This window comes from Phocoena sinus, chromosome 3, assembly GCF_008692025.1.
Source record: "Phocoena sinus isolate mPhoSin1 chromosome 3, mPhoSin1.pri, whole genome shotgun sequence".
In the NCBI taxonomy this organism is placed as follows: Eukaryota; Metazoa; Chordata; class Mammalia; order Artiodactyla; family Phocoenidae; genus Phocoena; species Phocoena sinus.
The window spans coordinates 132,489,189-132,512,492 of NC_045765.1; the positions used below are offsets into that span (position 1 = coordinate 132,489,189).

The 23,304-nt window shown below is 36.8% G+C and overlaps 1 protein-coding gene across 2 annotated transcripts in view; it reads right to left on the reverse strand.

Moving 5' to 3' along the window:
- NDUFS4 (NADH:ubiquinone oxidoreductase subunit S4) overlaps window positions 1-23,304 on the reverse strand; it is a 121,911-nt gene that overhangs the window by 17,666 nt on the left and 80,941 nt on the right. Inside the window, exons 3-4 of one of the 2 annotated variants that reach the window (XM_032628961.1) lie at window positions 19,556-19,728; window positions 8,125-8,198 (exon numbers count right to left, since the gene is read on the reverse strand). In XM_032628961.1, the coding sequence (XP_032484852.1) occupies window positions 8,125-8,198; window positions 19,556-19,728 (247 nt within the window). The remainder of the gene's footprint in view (window positions 1-8,124; window positions 8,199-19,555; window positions 19,729-23,304) is intronic. The other variant, XM_032628962.1, reaches the window with a different exon arrangement.

The window sequence follows — 23,304 nt, forward strand, 5'->3', positions numbered from 1 at the left end:
ATCTTCAACAATGAAAGACTGTCTCAAAGCCCTGTGAAGAATATGTATAGGCTTCCGATGGCATCACTTAAACAATTATAAGACCGTATCAGTGGACTCAGTCAAAATTTCCAGAACTCTAGTTAAGAAGCAAATACATTTATGATCCAGTGAAACAAGAATTAGTTACACAGGACTGAAAAAATTGATGAGAGATAATTCTATGGTTTGGAGAATATTTTATGGAGAATGGAATATTTTATGGAATATTTCTGGAATTTTATGGAATATTTTATGGAGAATATTTTTGATATTGTTTTAACGTTCTATTTTCTGGACATATAGGAAGTTCTTTCCCTCTCCTCTTGAGGTATCTATAACTCATTACAATTTAACAGAAACAATGGTTATGCAACAAAGGCCTTACCTGGAATGACATATTTGAGAAAGATGCTCATTTACTCAGGTATGACCAGACATTTGTAAGGAACTAAAGTTGACTTTATGGAGGCAATGCTTCCAAAGTTCTTCCATGGCACTAGGGCTTACAAAGTTCCCTAAGGTATTAAGGAACCTTAGGATATTTTGGGGACGCTGAGAAGGGAGGAATTCGCCCAATTTAATAGGTACTGCAGGAGAAATCTGGTGGCAAGTTATTGGCTTGGCTTCTTAGTCTTAAAACGGTTTGAAAAACCCAATTTGAGATTCCTTATGAAATTTTCAGCAAAGCAAACGTAGGAAAGCTTATGTGGTAAAGAGTAGAATATGCCATTCCAAAATATACCTCTTTGGCAATAAGGATTATCTTGAGCTGGTTATTTTTAAGAAACAGTAAACACAGGAAATCTCTGAAAACAGAGAAATTGCCCTTTTCTGAGGGACATTTACATTTATAAGGGAAATTTCCATTTGTAAGGTGTCTCCTTCTCTGTAGCAGGAGGAGAAAGGATGACTAAAACTCTAGAAACTTATCAATGGAGGAGGCTTGAACTTAAATCTCCATAACAACCATACCCTTGTTTATGATACTTTGCCTGATAACCTCCCATAACTCACTCCCCACCCAAAATATCTCTTGTCTTTAACTGAAGACCGTATTTAAGGACTAAGAATTAAATTGACACGAGATAGATGAACAGGAGAAAATCAAACAAAAGTTTCATAACATATATACATGGGAGAGACCCAGCAGAAGTAAGTAATTAAAAACTGCCAAAGCCCTCACCTTAAATACCATCCTCAGCTAAAGACAAAAGAGAACACTGAGCATAGGGAAAGTCAATTCTGTGAGATCACCAGGAAAAAAACAGTAAACAAGGGTGAGATTGTTATGCAGATTTAAGTCATTGCCTTCTCCACTGATAAGAGTTTCCGGAGATAAGGTCATCCCCCTCTGTCAGGTACATCAGGGAGATACCCTTACAAACCGATATTTCCCTTATAAATGTAAATGCTTATTACAAAAGGGTAACTCCTACTTTCCTCCAAGTATGCAGTTTCTTAGAAAATAATCAGCTTAAAATAATATGCCAAAGAAACGTATTTTGGGGTAGCAAATTCTGCTCCCCTACAGAGTAAAATAAATCCTTTAACAAGCATTTTATATCTATATGAGAGTCATAATTCTTACTTTTGTTTTGAAAGTCGTCTTGTCTTGTTCGTTTTATTTTTTTGAAAGTTGTTTTTTTAATAACAGATATATGGATGTGAGGTTGAGACCCTCATTACAAGGTTTAAATTAGGCGGAAATCTAGACCTTGCTGATGGTGTCCACTTCTGGGGTAATTCTACGTTCTGGGCTGCAACTCCAATTATCTCTTTATTTTCCTGAATCCAGGGCCTAACCTGTCTGCTTCCTTAGTTGCTTCCACCTTCTATTACTTCAGAGGTGGGTTTTCCTTCCCAAGAGACCACTACAGCAGTTTCAACGCTTATTCTCTGTCTTCCTATTTCTGAAGGAAACCCTCCTCTATTTTGAGAATTTCAAAGAGTTTTTTACAGCTAACAGCAATGAGAAAAACACAGGGGGTAAAATGACATCCCAGAGGAAACTCACAGAGTTTCAAATCAGCTCAAATGGGGGTGGGGGGAGCCATTCTGGTCCCATTAGCATGTAAATGGTAGTAGATGCTAGCTTGCTATGGAAATTTTTCACAGCTTCTACCTCCTCTCTCAAGGATGCTTCCTTCTCCTCCCCCACCCTTTGACTCCAACATGAAACAAGAAAAGACAAAAGCCACATGGGTGAGAAAGGTGGGTCTTTTCTGTACACAAAGAACTAAAATAAGGTTCATCTACATTTCAGAGGAAACCTCAGATAACCTTTCTTTGTAAAAAGAAAAGAGTTTGAAGAGTTCCTCTGGAATATATGCTGCGTTCAAAGTGGGACCTTTAGGATGAGGAGGATGAGGCTCTGGAGTTAAAACCCAAAGACACAGGGGCATTTGTAATTTACTTTGTGTATGTTGGGGGAGGGAGAAGTAAGAGGTGGGAAGCAGGGGGAAAAAGAAGCCATGAGAAAGCATTCAGTCTTTTTTTCTATCCCAATCCCCATTTCACAGAACCAGCCTTCCACAAGAAGTGAGGAATGGTGAGAAGGGAGACCTAGGCAGAAAAGAGGAGCAGAGAGATAGTTGCTGGAATTATCAATAGCAGGAAGAAGAAAACTTTAGTCTTAGAGATGAGGGCATTCTTAGGTAAAAAGATGGACATACACAATGCCTTATTTGATTAAGAAATTGAAAATAGGTGATTAACATGGGTTTTATGACGTAATATAGGTCTCTTTTAGCTATTTTATTTCACTATTATATGTAATGTAAGAGTTTACACTTATCCTTGATTGATATTGGGTAAGAGTGTCTGAAGAACAGAACTGCATTTCTTTTTTAAAAGTTTTTATTTTTTGGTCAAGCAGTGCAGCTTGTGGGATCTTAGTTCCCCAACCAGAGATTGAACCCAGGCCCTTGGCAGTGAAAGTGCTGAGTCCTAACCACTGGACTACCAGGGAATTCCCCACATTTCTTAAGTAATAAAATGTGAACTTTTAAAAATTGGGTAAGTTTTCCTGTTCTTTTTAATATTCACCTAGAATATGTGTATAATGAATGTCTTGTATAGCTTGAAGTATTCTAGATTAGTGCTGTCCAATAGAAACAGAATGTGAACCATACATATGATTTTAAATTATCTAGGAGCAACATTTTAAAAAATGACTAAAAAGAAACAGGTAAGCCTTTAATCATTTTTTTCCTAGCCCAATACATATGTGAAATATTATCATTTTAATATGTAATCAATATAAAAATTAGATATTTAATGCTTTTTTATACTAAGTCGCTGAAATCCAATGTATATTTTACAGTTAACAGCACACCTCAATTCCAACTAAACACATTTCAAGTGCTACACAGCCACGTGTGCCTACCACACTGGACAGTGCACATCTAGATGACTGATTTTTTAAGATCTACCAGCAGCATAGTATCAGAAGAAACACTGGACTTGGAACCTAGAAACTTGGGCCCTATCAGCTGGGAGCTATGTGATGGATACTGGTCTTGTTTTATTAACTTCTCTAGGTCTGAGTATCCTTTAAAAAGAAAAGTTTAGAACAAATAGCATACAGCTTGGAAATAACTCTAAAGTTATGAAATAATCATCTTAAGTACACTGGAATATACTTTAGGGTACTAACTCTTAAACTAAGGATAAGATGCAAATTAACTTCACAGAAAAACGTTTATTGGTTGCATTTTACAAACACTAAAATATAAGAAATTGCTAATCATTCTACTATAATTTTGTTTCTTCAGGTTGCTACTTAGAGGGAATTAACAGTTCTTCTAAAAGATACAACAAGTAGCCAAATTAACTTAAAGTGATTTAAGGAAAAGTTTAAAACATGATCTGGAGAATAATTTATAACATCACTAAATATACTGTTGAATTTACCAATTTTTATTGAGCATATTAAAAGATGAAGATGAGTGAGACTGGGTGTTTTCCCTGGTAGGTGCTTATAATTCAGTAAGCAGGGTAAAATATTACAGTTTGAGTAAGAGGACTATGCCTTATTAACTAATGATCCCCAGAACCTAGCCACCACTGCTGGCATATGACAGGGTACTCAACATATGTATGACTGAATGCAATACAAAAGAAGTAAAATACAATACCATACTATAAGAGCTGTAAGAAAGGAACAAATCATTGTGGAAGTTAAAAGGAAGAGAGGGCACATCTATTTGGAGGTGGGAGATGGAGGTGGGAAAGGGAAATAAGAAAAGAGATCAGGAAGGAGGTAACATTTAAAATGTATTTTGAAGACTAGGTTGGAGCTCACAGGCAGGAAAAAAGAAGAGAAAGGGAACAGAATGAGGAAGAGGTTATAGAAGGAAGAAACTAAAGCAGGCTTGGGGATAAGGGCAGGAAGAAGAGCTGAGGCATAGTAATATAAAGTTAGGTTAGTACTTGAGTGATAATTCAAGTTCTTCACAATATAAGCACTAACTTATCAATTGAGAAAAGTGTATCTATTAAGCACGGGCCTTTTGAAGTGTCTGAATAAAGAATATTTTGGATTTATAAAAATGTCAGGGAAGAAAGGGTCTCAGTATTGAGGGAATACATATAATTGTTTACATGAGGGGTCAGGCAATATTTTCTGTAAGTGGCCAAGTAGAAAATATTTTTAGACTTTGGGAGCCATAAGGTCTCTATTACAACTATTTAATTCTACTATTATAGCTGAAAAGAGGTCATAGACACTACATGAATGAACATACCTGTGTTCAAATAAAACTTACCCCCTTGTAAGTATGTGGCCTTGTTAATGTTATAATATCGCTAAACCCTCAACTTCCTTGAACTGTAAAATGAGAATAACTGTTCTTGCTTCATAGAGTTGTAGTGAGAATTTAAATTAGAATGAAAAGCACTTAGCACAGTGACTAGCTCATGACTTGGTGTTTATGAATGTTAGCTTTAACTAAGTCTGATATATAGGCATTAAAAATGTTTTCTAGAAAGCAACGGAATCTGTAAATCTTGTTCTTCATTGTACTGATTCTCTACAGTACAATCTTTTGTGTCAAGGGAAATGATGGTCATGACTTTTTTAGAAAACCATTTAAAAGTAAGGGAAATTAGAAAACGAAGGAGGAGATGAAAGGTAGATTGTTTATTTTCAGAACAGTTCCCTTCGTGTACAAATTATCTTTTTTGTGTGTGGTAGTTTTACCCTAACCTCCTATTTCTAGACACTATTGAAAGGCAAACTAATGCTCATAACTGGATTGCCAGATTTTACTATCAACACAGAATTATCTATATCAACAAAAACAAATGTTTCCTTCTAGAGCATATGATGAATAAGGCACTGGGTTAGACAGTAAAGAAATAAAGATATATATGAGCTGGTTCATGGGCTTGACATCCTTAAGTCTATAGTTTTTTATCATTACTCAATCCAACTTATTTTAAAGATGAAGAAACATGTTTATCAATGGCTATAGTGAAACATGACTTGCTCAAGCTCTCCTGTGGGGCAATTACAGAATGAGAATCCTAGTTTCTAGCCTCTTAATCCAATAGTCTTTCATGTTAGTGCTTCTGAACCATTTCTTTTTATTGCCTTAACCTACCAGAACACTGGTTCACGTAACCTTCAATAGCACTAGCTTACAACAAAATGACCTTTGGTGTGGAGGGGAAGCGGGCATCTGTTTGTATGCCCCCCACCACTATGCACCTACCCAAGAGAGCAAAATCAGAATAGAGGGCATGCTGGGCAATTTGGAAAAGATCCTCCACCCCATGATTCTGTACCATTTCAATGGTGTTTGTTTAGACTTGCTGCCACGATAGCTGCAGAAACAGGACTTGTCTATTTAAAGACATATAATGCTAAATGTTAAATAAATGAGGAATGAGGAATAATCATTGAGGACTTCCCCAGGAGATGAAAGTGGCTTCAAATTCTTGAGTAGAGGAAAATATTTTGGAAAGTCAATAATTTCACCACATAGCAAGTGTCCATTATATAGGTTTTGTGTTATGTTGCTTTGTTTCCAGTATGTGCCCAACTCTTGCTACATTGTAGGTTAGAATTCCTGATCCACTGTTTTTCTGTTTTTGTTTTTTTAATTTTATCTTGGCCGTGCCACATGGCTTGTGGGATCTCAGCTCCCCAACCAGAGACTGAACCCGAGCCACAGCAGTGAAAGTGCCAAATCCTAACCACTCAACCACCAGGGAACTCGCCTGATCCACTGGTAGCTTACAGTTTTATAAGGTAATATCCTCTAAACTTTTTCAAGTTTTACTGTCTATTGACTTTGATAATGTTCCTCAATTTTCATTCTGGTGTTGGGGGTAGGAATCAGAATGGAAAGGCACTTGATTTTAACAGCAGCAGTGGTTAGTTCACACCTGCAAATCACATGGCAACTATAGTCAGGCAGTCCTTGTGCCCACTCAGAGACTAGTCACCAATAAGAGTTTAATTAGATTTCCTGTCATTAAACTCACAGTACGGACATTTTTGAAGTGTCAGACATGAAATACGGTAGGCTGCAAAGATGAAAAACATTAATAGAACTGTTGCTGATAAGCTGTATTACAGTTTAATTTAAAAAAGAGCAATGTAAATGTTAAATCATAATAATATTTTAAAGACTATAACCACTTTGAGAACAAATATGTAATTCAGAAATTTGGAAATTGCCAAGAAAGTATTAATAAGGAATTATACTTAAATCTTTTTTTTTAATTTCAAAAGTCTACTACTAATAAAATAAACTGATATACTATTACATACTTACTTAACTATGTTCTAAGCACTTTAATTAACCCATTCAATCCTCACAACAATTTCCATTGTACTTCCATTTCCTCCTGTACAGAGTCAAACAGCAATCCGACATGGATTCAAACCCAGGCAGTTTGGCTTTAGACTCTTAATCGTAAGGTATATAATATGAACTTAGGATGAAAAGAAAACATTTCAGATAATAATAACCTTTACAGTGCTTTCACGTTTGTATCAAATGTTAGATAATGCTAATAATCTTTTACACTTATATATTGCCTTATAGTAATAACATACTTAAATGGACAGTATGTCATTCAAATAGATAGCTAAATTAGATACAAATTCAATTTGACCAACTAGGGCAACAGAATGCATTAGATACAAATGCACAGTACTGCATTAAAATCCGAGAGAAACAGCAGAAATAACAGATGGAGAGGGAGGTAAGGAACAGGATTAATAGTTACCAAACGTCTATTATGTATCAAGTACTGGATACGTACACCTTAAGATAAGTACCATTATTTCAACAACGAAGAAACATTAAGTCCATGATGAAATTAATCCAAAATCATGTAGCTTCAAGTGGCATAATAAGGATTAGAATTCAGAATGGTCTGCCTCCAAAGCCTCCTTTCACTACTGTGTTGCATGGCTTAACAGCAGGAAATGAGAAAAAAAAGACATTCTGTATTTTTGCTGAAAGCAAGACCAACATAGGCCAATAGTTTTAGGTGGCTACAGTAGTTTTGAGGTATAATATACTCTGAGGCTGTATTAATATAATTGTAGACATGAGATTATGCTTGGTACTAGGCCCAACATATCAATAAAAGTGGCAAATGTAGACATTTAGGCTTACATGAAATTTTAGAGGAAGTATGATAATGATAACTATTTTCAAATAATTGAAAAGCTACTAGGTAAAGTAACAGACATGAGATTTTGGCTCAAAGTAGAAAATAATAACCAGATGTCAAAACTGGAATAGGCTGCCTTATGAGATGTTTAATTGGAGTTTAAAAACCTAATGTTAATGATTTTGCAGAGGAATTCATAAGCAAGATAGGAATTAGACAAGTAGTTTTATTCCCTGTCTCTACTTCAAATTTAGAGCAGTTTGACTTATATGTTACATGTGCATTTTACTTTTAGATTTTTTTTTTGGAGGGGTAAAACAAAAAAATCTAAAAACCACTGGATTAGATACATTGAGAGATTTCATTCAACTTAATGACAGTTAGGGATATAGAATCTGATTAAGGTTAAGAACATAAAAATCATATCTTGATTTTATTTGTCAAAGCAAAACAAAAACAAACCAAACTTACCATTTTTTTCTGCAAAGGCAATTGCGTCGTCTTTAGTACTGAAAGCTAGAACCATGTTGGACAATGGATCAGCCCTGTAAGAAACAATTTTTTTCCAGGATTTAACATTAACCTCTGGCTGAAAATTACTTATTTTAAATCATTCCTTTAAAACTGTTAAATGTTTGAATATGTTTTTCTGTGTTAAATTTGGTTTTTCTAACATGTATTGTCAAATTAAAAAATTTAAAATTGCAGAGATATTCAGCAATCTTTAATCTCAAATAAAATCATTTATTAAACTTAAAAAAAAACTAGAGGAGAATGAGAATCCTCTTAGGTTTTTCTTTAAACCTTACAAATTCATCAAAATGAGAAGGAACGTGGCCAAAATGGTGGACTAGGAAGACCCTGAGCTCACCTCTCTCACACACACCAAAATTACAACTATTTACACAGCAACTATTGAGAAAAACTGGAATCTAGTGGAAAAGATCTTCTATAACTAAAGATATAAAGAAGGAACCACAATGAGACAGGTGGGAGAGGGAGACCCCTACCCACGGTGGGCTACCACAAAGAGAAGGATAATTACAATTGTAGAGGTTCTGACCAAGGAGCAATGGGTCTAAGCCCCACATTGGGCTCCCAAGCCCAGGGATCCTGCACTGGGAAGACGAGCCCCCAGAACGTTTGGCTTTAGCCAATGGGCCTTACTTTCAGGAGACCCAGAGGGCTGTGGGAAGTAGAGACTAACCCTTAAAAGGTACACACAGGGCTTCCCTGGTGGCGCAGTGGTTGGGAGTCCGCCTGCCGATGCAGGGGACATGGGTTCGTGCCCCGGTCCGGGAGGATCCCGCATGCCGTGGAGCGGCTGGGCCCGTGAGCCATGGCCGCTGAGCCTGCGCGTCCGGAGCCTGTGCTCCACAACGGGAGAGGCCACAGCAGTGAGAGGTCCGCGTACCGCAAAAAAAAAAAGTGTCTAGGCTCTTTGAGGACAAGAATATCCTTGAGTCCCATACATTGGAGGACCTAAACATATAAATAGGAAGTTCTTAGTAAATATTTATAAAAAAAAAAAAAAAAAAAAAAAGGTACACACAAAATCTCACATACTTTGGGACCCAGGGCAGAAGAGTAATTTGAAGGCAGCCTGGGTCAGACTCACCTGCTTATCTTTGAGAGTCTCCAGAAGAGGCAGGAGGCAACTGTAGCCTGGAGACGTAGAAAACTGGCAACAGCCATTTTGGGGAGCTCATTCTACCACGAGGACAGTGGCAAGTGCCATTTTGGAACACTCCCAATAGCTTATTACCACTGGAACCCACGAGGCTGTAGGCACCAATCGTGAGGTGCCTCAGGTCAAGCAATTAACAGGGTGGGAACACAGCTTTACCCACCAGCAGGCAGGCTGCCTTAAGAACTTCTGAGCCCGTAGTGACCCCGGGACACAGCCCTCTCCACCAGAGGGCCCTGCAGCCAGAGACCCCAGGACCACAGCAGACCCTCAGCCTGCCATAGAGGACCCAGCCTACCCACCAACAGGCAGTACCAGCCCTGGGACCCCATAGGCCCTGGCTCTGTGGACCATCAAGGACAACACCAGCTCTGAGACACCGTGGATCGTGGATCCCTCACAATCCCTCACCTCCCTCAGCTGTCCTGGTACCACCCAGCAGTGGACAACAGCAGTTCAGCAGCAACCCCCAGGATTCTGTAGCCAGAGATCCCAGGACCCAGCTCTGCCTACCAGTGAGCCGGGACTAGCCCCAGAACCCCTTGGCCTTGGCCCCACTCACCATTCGTTTGACACCAGCTCTAGGACCCCTGGACCCTGCAGCAAGAGACCACAGGACTTAGCTTCATGCAACAGTGGGAGGAAATTAGCCCCGGAACCAGACCCTGTCCACCAGCAGGTGGTCCCAATCCCAGGACCGCTGCAGCCCCACAGCCTGCTTTATCCAGGATCCAGCCAACACACCAGGAGGTTGACACCAGAACTGAGACATCTTGGACTACTAAACCAGCTGACCTGGAGTCCAGCGCCACGCACCATGAGGCCAGCACTAGTGTTAGGACACCACAGAACCCCCAGCCAGCCATGTCAGGAAATGACCCCACCGACCAGTAGGCTGACACTAGATCCAGGAACCCAGCTCTGCCAACTAGGGAGCCAGCACTAGCCCTGTGACACCCTGGGTTTCCACAGCCAGCCTCCTCCACACGAGGTAAGGCCTAGCAAACAACTGGACCAGGGGCCAGCCACATCTCTCTGACTGCCCACAGTAGTCAACCTGCCACAACAGAAGGACCCATGCAGCCCACACAAACGGCACCCTTAGCGCATATAGCTTTGGTGACAAGAGGTGAGTGTGCTGCTAGGACACATAGGACATCTACAAAAGGCCACTTCTTGAATGTTGGGAAACAAAACAAACCTGCCAGATACATAGAAATAAAAAGGGCAAATCAGGCAAAATGAGGCAAGAAAATCAGTTCCAAACGAGGGAACAAGATAAAACACCAGAAGAACGAAGTGAAGTGGAGATACCCAATAAAGTGTTAAAAGTAATGATTGTAAAGATCAAAAAAATCAGGATAAAAATGGATGACACAGTGAGAAGTTTAACAAAAAGAAGATATAAAGAAGAACCAAACAGAGTTGAAGAATACAGTAACTGAAATAAAAAGTATACTAGAAGGAATCAACAGATGATGCAGATGAATGAGTAAGTGAGCTGGAAGTCAGGAGTAGTGGAAGTCACTGAAGCTAAAAAAAAAAAAGAAAAAAAAAAAGAAAAGAATAAAAAGAAATGAGGACAGATTAAGAGACCTCCGGGACAACATCAAGCATACGAACATTTGCATTATAGGGGTCCCAGAAGAAGAAAGGAGAAAAAAAGGGGTAGAGAACATATTTGAAAACATAATAGTTGAAATCTCTAACCTGGGAAAAAGAAACAGACATCCAGGTCCAGGAAGCACAGCAAGTCCCAAATAAGATCACCCCAAAGAGGACCAGAGCAAGACACATTGTAATTAAAATGGCAAAAATTAAAGATAGAGAATATTAAAAATTAAGAGGGAAAAACAACAAGTTACTTACAAGGGAACTCCCCATAAGGCTACCAGCTGACTTCTCAGTGGTAACTCTGCAGGCCAGAAGGGAATGGCATAATATATTTTAAATAATACAAGTAAAAAAACCTACAAACAAAAATACTCTACCCAGCAAGGCTTTCATTCAGATTTGGTGGAGAAATCAAAAGTTTTACAGACAAGCAAAAGCTAAGAGATTAGCACCACCAAATCAGCTTTACAGGAAATGTTAAAGGTAGTAAATCAACCATGTAGAAAGCTACTTGGAAGATTAAAAGTCAAAAGTAGTAAAATCATATATGTCCTCATAAGCAGTTAAAAGATACACATAACAAAGATGTAAAATATGATGTCAAAAACTGTATTCTTAGGGGGAAGGAAGTAAAAATACAGGGTTGTTAAAATGAGTTTGAAATTAAGAAAGCAACTTAAAATAATCACACACAAACATATAAATTGCTATATATAAACCTAATGGTAACCACAAACCAAAAATCTATAATAATACACAAAAAAGAGAAAGTAATCCAAATATAACACTAAAGATAGTCATCAAATCCCAAGGGAAGAGAAAATAAAAAGGAACAAAAACTATAAAACAACCCAAAACAATTAACAAAGTGGCAATAAGTATATACCTACCAATAATTACTTTAAATGTAAATGCTCCCTCCAATCAAAAGACACAGAGTAGCTGAATGGATATAAAAACAAGCCTCATATATATGCTGCCTACAGGAGACTCACTTTGGACCTAAAGACACACTGAAAGTAAGGTGATGGAAAAAGGTACTCTTTGAAAATGGAAATGAAAAGAAAGCTGGGGTAGCAATACTTATATTAAAGCAACAACAACAAAACAGTTTAAAACAAAGACTGCAACAAGAGACAGAAAAGGACATTACATAATGATCAAGGCATCAATCCAAGAAGGAAATATAACAATTGTAAATATATATGCACCCAACATAGGAGCACCTAAATACATAAGCAAAATTAACAGACATAAAGGAAGAAATTGACAGTAACACAATAATAGAAGGGGACTTTAACACTCCTTCTATCAATGAACAGATCATCCAGACAGAAAATCAATAAGGAAACACTGGCCTTAAATGACAAGACAAACGGCCTTAAAAGTTACACATTTGTATAAATCTATCTATCTATCTATATATATATACACAACAACATTCCAAACACAAGCAACAGAATACAAATTCTTCTCAAGTGCACATGGAACATTCTCCAGAATAGATCACATGCTAGGCCACAAAACAAGTCTCAGTAAACTTCAGAAAACTGAAATCGTATCAGTCATCTTTTCCAACCAAAACACTATGAGACTAGAAATTAACTACAAGAAAAAAGCTGCAGGGCTTCCCTAGTGGCGCAGTGGTTGAGAGTCCCCCTGCTGATGCAGGGGACATGGGTTTGTGCCCCGGTCTGGGAGGATCTGACATGCCACGGAGCGGCTGGGCCTGTGAGCCATGGCTGTTGAGCCTGCGCATCCGGAGCCTGTGCTCCGCAACGGGAGAGGCCACAACAGTGAGAGGCCCGTGTAACACACACACACACACACACACACACACACACACACACACACAGCTGCAAAAAAACAAACACATGGAGGTTAAACAATATGCTACTAAACAACAATGATCCAAAATCTACAGGATGCAGCAAAAGCCACTCCAAGAGATAAGTTTAAGGTGATACAAGCCAAACTCAGGAAACAAGAAAAATCTCAACAACCTCACCTTATACCAAAAGGAACTAGAAAAAGAACAAATAAAACCCAGCGTTAGTAGAGGAAAGAAATCATAAAGATGATAGCAGAAATAAATGACAGAAACTAAAAAAAAATACAGAAGATCAACAAAACTAAGAGCTGATTCTTTGAAAAGATAAACAGAACTGATAAACCTTTAGCCAGACTCAGCAAGAAACAAAGAGGGCCCAAATCAACAAAATTAGAAATGAAAAAGGAGAAGTTACAGGCTGCACCAGAGAAACACAAGGAATCATAAGAGATTACTATGAACAACTATATGCCAATAAAATGGACAATCTAGAAGAAACAGACAAATTCCTAGAAATGTACACTCTCCTAAGACTGAACCAGAAAGATATAGAAAATATAAACAGACCAATTACCAGTGATGAAATTGAATCAGTAATTTAAAAACTCCCAACAAAAGGAAGCCCAGGACCAGATAGCTTCACAGTTTAATTCTACCAAACATTTAGAGAAGTTAACACTTACCCTTGTCAAACTATTTCAAAAAATTGCAGAGGGAAGAGCACTTCTGAACTCATTCTGCAAGGTCAGCATCTTCCTGATACCAAAACTAGACAAAGATATCACACACAAAAAAGGAAACTACAGGCCAATATCACTGATGAACAGATGTAAAAATCTCCAACAAAATACTGGCAAACCAAATTCAACAACACATTAAAAGGTTCATCCACCATGATCAAATGGGATTTTTCCCAGTGATGCAAGGATGATTTAATATCTGCAAATTAATCAATGTGATACACCACGTTAACAAACTGAAGAATAAGAACCATATGATCATCTCAATAGATGCAGAAAAAGCTTCTGATAAAATCCAACATCCATTTATGTTAAAAACTCTCCACAAAGTGGGTTCAGAGGGAACATACCTCAACACAGTAAAGGCCACATATGATAAGCCCAGAGCTAACATTACAGTCAATGGTGAAAAGCTGAAAGTATTCCCTCTAAGATCAGCAACAAGTCAAGGATGCCCCCTCTCACCACCTGTATTCAATATAGTACTGAAACTCCTAGCTATAGCAATCAGACAAGAAGGAATAAAAGGAATTCAAAGTGAAAAAAGAAGTAAAACTTTCACTGTTTTGCAGATGACATGATACCATATACAGAAAATCCTAAAGACACCACCAAAAAACTACAAGAGCTCATTAATGAATTTGGTAAACTTGCAGGATACAAAATTAATATACAGAAATCTGTTGCATTTCTATACACTAATTATCAGAAAGGGAAATTAAGAAAAAAACCCATTTACCATTGCATCAAAAAGAATAAAATACCTAGGAATAAATCTAACAAAAGAGGTAAAAAACCTGGACTTGAAAAACTGTAAGACTCTGATGAAAGAAACTGAAGACGACAACGAACAGATGGAAAGATATACCATGTTTATGGACTGGAAGAATTAATATTGTTAAAATGATCATACTACTCAAGGCAATGTACAGACTCAATGTAATCGCTATTAAAATACCAATGGCATTTTCACAAAACTAGAACAGATAATTCTAAAATCTGTATGGAAACACAAAAGATCCTAAATAGCCAAAGCAATCATGAGAAAGAACAGAGCTGGAGGTTATCATGCTCTCTGACTTCAGATTTTTCTACAAAGCGACAGTAATCAAAACAGTATGGTACTGACATAAAAACAGACACATAGATCAATGGAACAGGCTACAGAACCCTGAAATAAACCCCATGCACTAATGGCCAATCAATCTATGACAAATGAGGTAAGAGTATACAATGGAGAAAAAACAGTCTTTTCAACAAATGGTGCCAGGAAAACTGGACAGCTACATGTAAAAGAATGGGATTAGAACATTTCCTCACACCATATATAAAAATAAACACAAAATAGATTAAAGACCTGAATGTAAGACGAGGAGCCATAAAACTAGAAGAAAACATAGGTAGAACACTCTTTGACATAATTCATAGCAATACTCTTTTAGATCTGTATCCTAGGGCAAAGGAAACAAAAGCAAAAGTAAACCAATGGTACCTAATCAGATTAAAAGCTTTTGCACAGCAAAGAAAAAAAAAAACAAAATACACTGACAAAATGAAAAGATAACCTACTGAATAGAAGAAAATATTTGCAAATGATATGACTGATATATCTAAAATAAACAGCTCATACAACTCAATATCAAAAAAAACAAACAACCTATCAAAAATATACAGAAGACCTGAATAGATATTTTGCCAAAGACATACATACAGATGGCCAATAGCCACATGAAAAGATGTTAAATATTCCTAATTATTATAGAAATGTAAATCAACACCACAGTGTGATATGACCTCATACCTGTCAGAATGGCTGTCATCAAAAGGCCACAATAACAAACATTAGCAGAGATGTGGAGAAAAGGGAACCCTTGTGCACTGATGGTGGGATTGTAAATCGGTGCAGTCACTATTGAAAACAGTATGGAGGTTCTTCAAAAAAACTAAAAACACAACTACCATATGACCCAGCAATTCCACTTCTGGGCATATATCCAGAAAAAAACAAAAACACTAATTTGAAAAGATACATGCACCCCAAAGTCCACAGCAGCATTATTTATAGTTGCCAAGATATGGAAGCAACCTAAATGTCCATCAACAGATGAATGGATAAAGATGATGTGGTATTCATATGCAATGGAATACTACTCAGCCACAAAAAAAGAATGAAATTTTGCCGTTCACAACAACATGGATAGACCCAGAGGGTGTTATGCTTAGTGAAATAAATCAGACAGAGAAAGACAAATACATATTTATGTTATTCCTTATATGTGGAATCTAAAAAAATAAAACAAATGAATAAATATAACAAAACAGAAACAGACTCATAGACAACAAACTAGTGGTTCCCAGTGTGGAGAGGGAAGAGGGAGTAAGATAGAGGTAGAGGAGTAAGAGGTACAAGCTACTATGTACTAAATATATAAGCTGCAAGGCTATATTGTAGGGACTTCCCTGGTGGTCCAGTGGCTAAGAATCCACCTGCCAATGCAGGGGACATGGGTTGGATCCCTGGTCCAGGAAGATCCCACAGGCCGCAGAGCAACTAACCCTGTGCACCACAACTACTGAGCCTGTGCTCTAGAGCCCACGAGCTGCAAATACTGAGCCCATGCACCACAACTACTGAAGCCCACAGCTCTAGAGCCCAAACACTGCAACTACTGAGCCTGCATGCTGCAACTACTGAAGCCCATGTGCCTAGAGTCCGTGCTCTGCAGCAAGAGAAGCCACAGCAATGAGAAGCCTGCACACTGCAAGGAAGAATAGCCCCCACTCACCACAACTAGAGAAAGCACCCTCACAGGTACGAAGACCTAGCGCCGCCATAAATAAATAAATACATACATACATACACACATACATAATTTTAAAAAAGGATATATTGTAGAGCACAGGAAATATAGCCAATATTTTATAATAACTTTAAATGGAGTATAAGCTGTAAAATTTTGAATCACTATGCTGTACACCTGAAACTAATAGAATATTGTACATCAACTATACCTCAATTAAAAAATTTTAGTATCAAGAAAATTGCTGAGTACAACCGTTACTACTACTATCATTACTGCCTCCCTGCCCCAAATAGATGGCAACAACACCTACTCTTCTTAATGAACCGTCATCATTATGGAGAATACTCTTTAGAATACATCATACTGACAATACTGTTTTCAGCTTTCGGCCACTTTAAAAAAATAATGCTCTAAGATCTGACATCTAATTGAGTTCTTCAAACTAGGATAGTGGTAATGTTTACAAATCTACATAGACTCTTTACAAAATAACCATATAATTTCAGAAATGTCACTTTTATTAGCATGTTTATTAAAAGACTGTTTTGCTACAAGTATTTATTTTGAATCTCTAAGCCAAGTATAGCATTCATTCTGTGAAACATCGTTTAGATACATGGAATAAAAAATATAGAAAAGAAGATTCAGGAAGTAATTTGGAGAGTGTAAAGATATGAGATATACACAGAAGAGAATACATGGGAAATAGCACTCACTGAAGTGAAGATTCACAAGTTGTACAAAATGGTTACTATTCTGGGACTCCCGTAAGATCCCTATATGCCAGATCAATCTTCCTAAGTTCAATTCCCAAATTCACTGTCCAACTCAAAAACTTTGAAAAACTGGAACCACAGTGGACTTGATCGAAGTTTATACAATTTTCCCCCCAAAGGTGCTCTCTAGTTCAGACAGCTAGGAGCATCAAGCACTCAAGCAGAAAGCCAGTCTTGTAAGCACAAGAAGTCTGGAGATGGAATTTAGTATATTCCCAGAGAAGCTGGAAATTTAGGAGCAAAAACAGTAAAAAGGAGGAATCCCCAGAACAGAGAACTTTTGAATTGCACATGAATGGACAAGGCTTTAAAACAATAGCTGAGGGCTTCCCTGGTGGCTTAGTGGTTGAGAGTCCGCCTGCCAATGCAGGGAACACGGGTTCGTGCCCCGGTTCGGGAAGATCCCACATGCCGCGGAGCGGCTGGGCCCGTGAGCTGTGGCCGCTGAGCCTACACGTCCAGAGCCTGTGCTCTGCAACGGGAGAGGCCACAACAGTGAGAGGCCCGCGTACCGCAAAAAAAAAAAAAATAATAGCTGAGAAGGCTGAGAGAACCCAACAGAGATTTCAGCAGCTGTCCACTTGCTACAGTGGAGACTGAGTTTGGAGTTCCACAGAGTTAGAAGGAGTTAGTAAACACCTTGTACTTTCCATCAAAACCTCAGAAAGGCCATGCCTTTTTATTTTCCAGATTATGTTCCAGGATTAAGAAGAGGGGTAAAACTGCAACAGACCTACCCTAATAAAGCATAAAATATATCTTCCACAAGTTCAAGGTTTTCTATCAGTAATTTAACTGTCTGTCATTAACTACATAAGCATAAGGGATGGAGAATTAATAGATTGTTGATATTTCTTAATATAAATTGGTTTATTAACTGATAATGTTTCAGGGATTAATTAGCATATTATTAGTATGAAGTCATACATTCACCAAAAGATTTGTACAATAATTTTCATTTTAGTATTATGTATAATAACCCCAAATGAAAACTACCCGATGCCATCAATAGATTGTGCAATGGATGAACCTTGTGTATAGATGAACACATTAAAAGATCATGTGACTTATTTAAAAATGAGTAATCTTAACATTTCAACCATTGGGCATAGACGAAGTTATTCCTTATAAATTTCTTTAGTCTCTATGAGTGTGTGATTTACAACAACACTCCATATATTACATGAAACATAAAATCTAAAGATACCAAAACACCTGAAAAACCATGCCTACGTATCATTCTGCCAAATAAAATATAATTCTATTTAAACTGCAACATGACAGATATTTTAAACAAAAATTCTCCCAGGTACATCATCAGGAAAAGATGTTAAGTGTCATACTTTTCTAAAATGAGACATAATTTAAACTGATAACTACCTTCAACTGGAGACTGAACACATATAATGTTCCAGTAGTCTCAGTAAGAAAGATAATATTCTTGAATATCTAGCTATTTTCTCTAGTAGCAGCTTCTTTCATTCAACTAGAGGCAGTCCTGCTCTTTAACATGTGGGCCTTATGCACCATAGAGATTCAGGTCATTGATTTCATTAGTGCCACAGAATTTATGACTACTTTATTCTAATGCCTGTAAACTTATTAATCACAAGATCTCACTCAGGAACTTACAAGTTTCCCTCAAAATAGCCAATTTCTAAACTTATCTAATCTCTTCTTATAAATAACAAAAAAATACTTTATAAGTTTTATTTTATAAACAAGTAAAAGTGTCACTAAATTATTAACACTATTCATACAGTGTATCTTTAATATATATAGCTTGGGGACCATGCTAAGAGTGCTCACAATGTCAGCCATTTTTATCCAATAAACAGTACTCTGAAAAAGACTATTTTTATGGTTTATTTTGCTGGGCCACACTTATATGAACATTATATATATGTTATATAGATGTAATATATACATCTATATCATTGAACATAGTGATATCTACACAAATTATCTCAAAAGGTATTGTCATAAAGCATCCTGGGGACTTTCCTGGTGGCACAGTGGTTAAGAATCTGCCTGCCAATGCAGGGGACATGGGTTCAAGCCCTAGTCCGGGAAGATCCCACATGCCACGGAGCAACTAAGCCCATGCGCCACAACTACTGAGCCTGTGCTCTAGATCCCATGAGCCACAACTACTGAGCCCACGTGCTGCAACTACTGAAGCCCATGCACCTAGAGCCCGTGCTCCACAGCAAGAGAAGCCACCCTAATAAGCAGCATGCGCACCACAACGAAGAGTAGACCCCGCTTGCCACAACTAGAGAAAACCTGCGTGCAGCAACGAGGACCCAACACAGCCAAAAATAATTAAAAAAAAAAAAAAAAAAAAGCATTCTGTACACAGAAGAGTCTGAAAATCAGTGTATTTAAAAGGAAAATCTACACAGAAAAACAGAGCAGAGAATAATATTCAAATAAACCAAAGTACTCACGTTGATGCCCAGCCCATCAAAGGATTTTCCCATCTCTCTCTGGTATCAAACTCCATCTTCCATTTCTTCGTGTTGTTTACTCCAGACTGCATGTTATTGCGAGCAGGAACAAAGATCCTGACTTTTCTAGTTTTGATATGCTCTTCTGGAATACCAGTTAAAGCAGTAATATCCTACAGAAAAACAAGCAAACGTGTTTCTAACAGCCCACATACGCTCTAATGTGTTTTTGTTGCTTTTTGTATCTTGCAATTCTATTCGTACTTATTTATACATTTTTTTAAGCTTTCTGACTTAATTCACTACTTTGTTATTTTACCACGTAAACTGCTATTTTGATATTTGGAAAAGATATATTGGGGGAGTGTTAGGGTACAGTGGGGAAGGGTTCATAAAAAAAAATTAGGTCCCTTCTGTACAACAAAGCACTGGTAATTTCTGAAGATTTTGCTGGTAGAAAAGCCTGTATACAATAGACTGTTATTTCATAAGCAAGTAATTACCTGCTAATTAGTTAGCAGAGAAAGAATGTAAAGGGATATTAAAAATAATGAAATATAAAAAGTGACTAAATTTTAAATAGAAAAATCTATTACCAATGGTTTCTACGTCAAACTGCTTACAACAAGGCATTCCCTTCAGAGGAAGGCCTGACCCTGTTTGTAAACAATTAAAATCAATTAACAACTTTAACTAGCATTTTGATTTATCTCCCTTTGGTGAAACCTATTGAAGAGAAAATGATATCAGATAGATGTCAAATCTATTCTGCAAAGCAGAGCCAAAAAATTTGCACAATTTTTGCAGAAACATGAGATGAAAACAATGGTAACTTTCTTGACTCTTTTTCTTTATTTCTATCCAGTAACAAATGCTCAACTGATGAATGCATACAATTTTGATGCCCTAGATTAGATATATTTATCAATTTATAATAGCAATCAGGATGCAAAATAACAAAGTAATTCAGAATTTAAGTCTCCATTTAGTAATGGTAAAATACTTTATCAACGTAAGCACATAGTAGGGTCAACTATATTATTCTTATAAATGAAGCATTTTAAAATCATGGTTCACTTACTAAGGTAAATTTTAACTGGTTAAAAACAACAGGTTTAACCTGGAAATGAGTATACCAAACTTGTGAAAACTAGAAAATATAGCCCATTTTGTCAATTTTAATTTCACTGTAGTATGTCCTCTAATGAAGGCTAATGTTTATTTGTGGTTCCACTCTAATCAATGCTTTGGACCAAAGAATTAGTATAAGTACTTAGTTGCAATATGTACTGGGAAAAATCTAAATGTATTTCTGACTGGACTAGGCTTTCTACCCACAGATTAAAGAACAAATTCTTTAAAGTTATTTTAGCTGGCAACTATACCTTTCCACCTGTACCAATAATTAGGTGTGGTTACTTTGTCACAGCTTGTCTGTTTGGAGAAACTATTGAAATGATCCATACAAATATTTACACAAAAAAGTACTTCTAGTATATGCCTACATTTTTTAAAAGTTTCTTTGCTTATAGGATAAAATTAAAACAAAACAAGTACAATTAGTACATAATTTTTAAAGACATGAATATAACTTTTAATTAGTAACTTCTAATTGTCAAGTTAAACCTCAAAGAAAAGTAATTTCAGGTATTATTATATTTAATGACTTTCTAAAGCATATTCTTCTACTCAGGAGCTTGAAAGAGACTCAACTCCTAGGAAGTCCTTAATGTTTATTTCCCCCTTTGAATTCACTACAGTATTTGTAATCTTTCATATTAACTTATTATTTAATACTATATATCTTCATATTAATATGTCCTATTTCTTCAGTTATAGTCGAAGCAAAGTATAAACAAACAATCTAAGTGTATTACAAAATTATGGGGTGAGGCATCCTTGTCAAACTCCATAGCAACCCCTCCATTCTGAACTGAGATCATAAAAACTGGAGCTGTAGCTAACTTAGCTATTCTTTTAATTAAGACTTATAGAAAAGGAAATATATTAATCTCTTAATACCAGTTACCTCAGAAAGATGAGATCATGGGAAACAGACTTACCTTTTAATAAATGTCTATATTGTGTGCATATGCCAAAGTAATTTGAAAACCAATAAAGCTTTAATAAAATGGAAAGAGTATCTCTTGATTTGTACTATCAAAGCAGAAAGGAATAGAATGAGTTTTTAACGATGGAAAACCTCTTTAAAATCAGTGGCTACAAAATATTGCTAAGCTCCTAACTGCCAGTGCTTCCATGCCCCCTCAAATTACGGCAATTATTTACTGATATCTTCCCCCAATAAAGCAGGCATTCGAACAAATGAGTTTCCAAATTTTGAAGCCCAAGTTGTTCTGACATAGAATCCCTGTCATTGCCTGCAGAAGACATGTAAGGTACTGCAGCCGAGTTGAACTGCTGCCAAAGACAGAATAAAAAGGCTTGGCATCTCTCACATACTTGACACCTAAAGGGCACAGAAGCTCTAAAATTCCTAGTCCCTCCAGGCACACTCTCAGTCTAGACAAACTGATTTCTCACACTTTTTAAATGCATCACAACACTCTATTGTTATCATTTCATCCACACAGCTTCAGCTAGTGACAGAAGAACATGTCCTTTAAGCGACATTTCAATGGGCTAAAGCTCCCATTCCAAGATTCCATTAAAACAATGTAATACTTGAAAAGAACTATGAAGCACTATGTTGAACTTTTTGCTTGTGTCTTCAATGCTTTGCTTTCCTCAAAGTTGTCACTCACCTACCTGTGACTCAACTTTTGAAAATAAATAAATAAATAAATAATCTGCACACTACTTAAACTATATTGAACTAATGATATTCTCTCTAGATTTCTACTTCTCTATTGCAATACGGATCATCTGTGATTATTTAAAAAACCCATTTACAAAAGATAGGAGTGCCCTGAAGATGCCCATGTTGCCTTTTACAGATTTCTCATTTGATTGGTAAAATAGGCAATTTATAAATAATAATTCATAAATTTTCTATGATTACAAAAAAGTTAAACCACATAAGATACGAGAAGCCTTCAAGTTGGCACCTGAAGAACCTCAAGACTCACCAGTTAATAATTATCTATAAATTCTAAAAAAACAAGTAACCCTATAGATAATATATACAGACTTACTGAATTTTAAAACTTAATTTTAAACAGTTGGGTCAAGCCTGAAACCTATATTTATATTATTAAAGACTGTCACTATCTCAATCAAGTTTTGGAAACACAATCTTATGTACGATAAGCTATTTTAAGAAATAGTAACTAATTAGCTCATCATGATTCACAGATTAAAGGGCATTCAAATTTAAAAATTTGCCACTGAAAAGAAGCATATCATAAGTTCCAAAGTTCTACTCTTTCAGTACCATCTCTTCCACAATTTAAATTCTAGAAGAGCTGATAGCTGACCTTCCATTTCACAAGTCTAGTTTAGTTAAATGGAAGAGGAATTTAAAAAATCATTAAGAAAGTATATGCCAGTATATGTAAATGAACTTTATTTTTTCAAACACCAATTTCCATTATAAAATATTAGTTTTCCATACAAAAACTGTATGACTCGGTTATCAACTGTCCCCATTTATCTTGTGTGAATTCAACTTTTTTTTTTTTTTTAAACAAAGGAAGCAGGGAACAAGCAATGGGAAGTTGGTGTCAAAATGCAGAAAAACCTCCCAGCAAGCTTCTTGCAACCACCCAGGATTTAGAGTCTTGCTGGCC